This window comes from Aulonocara stuartgranti (assembly GCF_965226115.1).
Source record: "Aulonocara stuartgranti genome assembly, chromosome: 23".
NCBI lineage: Eukaryota > Metazoa > Chordata > Actinopteri > Cichliformes > Cichlidae > Aulonocara > Aulonocara stuartgranti.
The window spans coordinates 43613773-43618574 of record NC_138958.1 but is presented as its reverse complement, the minus strand read 5'-3'; the positions used below and the strand labels follow the sequence as shown (position 1 = coordinate 43618574).

The 4802-nt window shown below is 37.7% G+C and overlaps 1 protein-coding gene across 2 annotated transcripts; it reads left to right on the top strand.

The window, feature by feature from the left end:
* Positions 1–2973, top strand: LOC309701001 (OX-2 membrane glycoprotein-like). 2 transcript variants are annotated; one of them, XM_082524966.1, is made up of 4 exons: positions 1–506; positions 1925–2263; positions 2363–2628; positions 2746–2973. In XM_082524966.1, exons 1-4 carry the CDS (start codon positions 452–454, stop codon positions 2845–2847), a joined length of 762 nt encoding a protein of 253 aa, XP_082381092.1. In that variant the 5' UTR covers positions 1–451; the 3' UTR covers positions 2848–2973. The 2 variants fall into 2 exon arrangements, with proteins under 2 accessions (XP_082381092.1, XP_082381093.1); XM_082524967.1 differs by having other exon boundaries at positions 2363–2859.
* The last annotated feature ends 1829 nt before the right edge of the window (positions 2974–4802 follow it).

The following is a 4802-nucleotide window of genomic DNA, read 5'->3' as shown; positions in this document are numbered from 1 at the left end:
ACGAGGAATAAGCGTGATGTCAAACGGCCGAGAGATTTTACAAAATAGTAATTTTGTAGCTGTGATTAATGAGAGGGATCATGTTTTGCTTTGTCGTTCTCACTACACACCCTGTGACATGGACTGGCCGAGCTTCTCTTGTGCAGTTTGAAGTTTTGAAATTTAGCGGTGTAGGAAGTATGTAAGTCACAGGAGGGTGATGTGGGGTGAAATGAGCGGTGGAAGGGAACTTACATTTGAAAAAGTGGTTAATAAGTTAAGTCATGGTGAAGGGAAAGTGGTGGTTTTTCGTTTTTTGAGAAGTACTGGTCTCATCAAGAGGATCTGAGGATTCAGGAGTGACGGACGGTTACCAGACAGGAGATGGCGGTAATGCAACAGTTTTGGATGCAAGCTGCCGTTAAACTTGACTGAAGAAGAAGAAGAAGAAATTTAGCGATAAACAGACAACATGGCAGGACGCGCAATCACGTTTGTCTCTAGTTTGCTGGCGTTTTTTCCAAACGGTGAGTGAGATACACTGTTTCATTTCTGAATTTATTTATATGAATTTGGGCGATAGACAGAAGAAATCACAACATATATTGAACGAGTATAAATTTAGAGTTAAGAAAGTGTTACTAAAGAAAGTCATCAGCTTAAATTGAAATTGATGAAGCGTGATCTCGACTAACTTTCATTTTCACGGTTGGAACATAAAAGCTGCATTTACATCAAGTCTGACAAAAAAGAAACGCCGGATGTCACTAACAGGTAGACCTACAGCCATAAAACGGTGATATTTAAACGTTTTAAGGGTCTGTTTTAACAGACGCAGCTTTCACAGTAGGCGTTTAGTTGATGAGGGACTGCAGAGAACAATTGGATGCAAGTTAAGCTCTCACACCGGGTCGCAATCAGTCAACCAATTCCGTGTTTAATACCTTAATACTCAATACTCTAATTTTTGGTAATGAGCCAATAACAAGTTAATACGGAGCTGGTGTTGACAATACCGGTACCAACAGTAATAATTAGAATTAGAAAGGCAGGTTAGGTAATGTTATTTGTGTTAATTAAGGGTTTTGTTTGTTTGTTTGTTTTTTTATTTTCCAATGTAACACGTCTCATTGGGCTGAATGTATTATATTTAAAGTCTGAATATAGTCTATAGGTAATCAGTCTATTAAAATGACAACTATGTTGATCAGTGACTGGTGAACAGTAATTGATCAACATAGTTGTCATTTAGTTGTCACGTAGTAAAACTTCCAGCATTATATTGAAAAGTCTGCAGTGTAGATAAATAATTCAAACTATTTCGTCACAGCTTGATTTCAGCAGGTATATGATGCAGATAACTATTAATAAATACTCAGATATCATATTAACCATTTCTTCCTCCTTTTTATTGATGAAAAAGCTGATCAAAAGCAGGATCATTGTTGCTAAATGTCAAACACAAAGACGTAATGTCAGAAGAGTTCCTGGGATAAACAACTGTAAGAGGCAACGTGGAGGTGAAAGAGAGTCTCAAGGAGATGCACCTTTTTAATGTCTTTAATTATCATTTGTAATTTGGATGAGTTCGGAATGACAAACATAGTGGATAATTAGAGAGCCAAGTGTTTGTCTTTTGAACACATGTAGATCCTACATAATACTTCTGCACGTCTTTATTAATATTGTGAATTTAATTGATTTGCCAAAAAGAAACATAACACACATCTTACTGGTAGCACTGTTTTTGTTTTTGAAATTCCATATTAGACATCCAATAATATCATTGAAGTACATTATTTTATTCACATATGTGAAACCTGATACATTGTTATTATTTAGTGCCATAAATTAAACTCAGTCTAATCCCTAGCCTGAATTATTGTTTCAGTCTTCCCATCAAGAGCACTCAGTTCATCTTTAACTGATGTTACTCTCCATGCAGCTCTAACAGCAGTGGTCCAAACACAGCAGACTGTGCTGGCAGCAGTGGGAGAAGATGCTGAAGTCAGCTGTCAGCTCTTGAAGACTAAAGACGTCCTTCAGGTCACATGGCAGAAAATCTCTCCTGATGTGGAGACAAATGTTGCCACCTACAGCAAGTACTATGGTCAGAGAGTGAATGATGGCTTTACAGATAAGATTGAGTTTAAATACACTGGACTACAGAACTGCTCCATAGTCATCAGGAATGTGACATATGAGGATGAAGCCTTCTATCACTGTCTGTTTAACACTTATCCTGAAGGCTCTCTGACAGGGAAACCCTACCTCCAAGTTTATAGTAAGAACTTTTACCTCAAACAAACATAGTTGATATAAATGTGTGAGCAGCTGGTGTGTTTGTAAGAACATGTTGATGATATCTCCTGATCCTTCACAGAGCTGCATGAACCTGTTGTTGATGTCAGAGAGTCAAACTCTACTGAAGAGTGGGTTGTTTCCTGTTCAGCCACTGGTCGACCTGCTCCCACTGTAACACTCAGTGTCTCACAACAAGACCTCAGCTTCTCACAGTACAACACTGTCAGTGTGTCCAACACCAACGCTACTTTCACTGTCACCACCACAGCTGTGCTCTCAGGTTCACGTAAACACAGCACACAGGTGGGATGTGCAGCACGAGTGCTCTCTGCTCCTCACAGAGAGGTGATGGTGACGATTCCTGAAGATGAAGAAGATGATCATGAGAAATTCTTTTAAAATCAATGATTATGATAAATGATCACACAGCAACCTTAATGTTTCTGCATTTTCTTTTTCTAGGTTTGGATGAAAAATCTGGATCCATCACTAGAGAGTTTAGTATGTTTGCTTTCACATATTTATAAATTCCTGTTCAGTCTGTTTTACCTTTATAGTGCTTGACTTTATTACATCTTTCTCAGTCTTTTTCTTAAGATATTCATAATCGCGTCTGTGGTTGTGGCCTGTGTTACTGCACGTAACTGTTTAATGTCCAAAATAAATAAATAAATAATGCAAATTTTCTAACTTGTCTCTGTTGTGCTTTTTATCCTTCTGTTATTAGGTCCAATCCAGTGTACCACAAACTCAGATACTTTGCTCACTTTCAGTCCTTTTACTGCACTCTGAGTACTTTAACCACGCAGTTATAATTCAATAATTGTGAGTGAGATCAGACAAGAAGCAGCATGAGACGTCTTTGCACAGCTATTTATTAACTTTGGTAAATAATAGATGCTATATTCACAAATGTGAAAAAAGTGTGTGATGCGGATTTTCACCTGCTATTTCATTAAAAATGGCCACGAGATGGCGCTTTACATTCAAGATTATAACCGCTTGTCTCGTTAATTTAATTTGACTTGAATCTCTTTCCACTTCTGTCAAACCACCAAACAAAAATATATTTTAGTCCCCTGACTAAAATAGTGAATGATTAAATGAAGCCTTTTCCCTTCCCTGTTGTTTTGTAGAGATTAGTTCAGTCATCACACCTGTAAATTTCTGTCAGAGACAAACTCAGACTGTGCTGAGAGAAGATGTCGAATTCAGCTAGTGCAGTCTAAACACGTCCTTTGAGAGGAATAAACTGTTTCCCCCCTTTTTCTAGGGTGCTCCTTTTCCAGCTTTACATATACAGAGATGAAACTGCAACAGACTTGTGCAGACTGGTGCTTCATTGTGGCGTGAAGCACCAGTTTATGTTGACTTTAACAGTTAAATCGCTTGTCCGGTGTAGTGTAAATCAGAAGTTGACTTATTTCTAACAGTTTGTTTCACATGTATTTCGGAATCTGATCGAGCTGCTATATTTGAACCATTTCTGTGGAAATGGTTGATTCTCCTCAGCAAGGTGAGAATGGATCACAGAAATTATTTCCTTTCTATAATATCTGTGATTTTTTTTATTATTAATTTCTCAAGAGTTTGTATCCTGCTGTTATGTCTGTGCTAACATGTGCACAGCCTTTCTCTCATTATAGAGAAGAAAATTGCCCCTGTTGATATGATAGAGTATCACTACATTTATTAACAAACACAAATGTAACCAAATCAGATAATTATATATGTCCACGGGCCAGACAAACTAATGTTTTGTGCCAGAACAAAACCCTCTTTGGTGGATAAAAGGTTGCCGTCGGGTTTTGGTGTGGATATTTTTTTGGAAAGGAGTTTCCCTGGAATCACCTGCATATTAATTCACCTCCATATTTCTGTGCTTTCGTCTGGAGGTGGTATTGCTTGTTTGATTACATTCATACTCTTCTTACAGCCCACACTGCAAACGCCGCTGCGATATTTTCTGTCTATGTGCCACGGCCTACAATACCTCCCTGAGGCCCGTATAATTGCCAGCCTGCTACGCACATGGTAACTGTTGTTACCAGGAGAAGTTATCAACCTGTGAAGTGTAAGTGATTTGTGGCTTAGCTAGCCCTGGCTTTGGACTTTGTATTTTATCCCTTTGGGACACTGAATTATTTTATCCCTCCATTTTTATATGCCCAGCAGAGATTATTTCCCGTTCTTGACTAACAAATTATGTTTTAGAACTTGAGTGGTTCCCATCTGTTAAGTAAAAGTATTTATTGGCACCTTATTTGAATGTGTTATGTTTTGCTTGTTTACTGGCGGTCTTTTCAAAAGGTAATTTTCATTCCATTACAAAGTTATGCTGTTGAGTCATTACGATCGCTTTCCAGAACAATATTTTAATTTGGAATCCAAAAGGCCTCTTCAGTTTTAGTTGACCTATGGGAAACCTTTGAAAATTCAGAACTTGTAATATTTAATAAACGAATAATAATAATAATAATAATTATGGATTGCATTTATATAGCGCTTTACAATTCCAC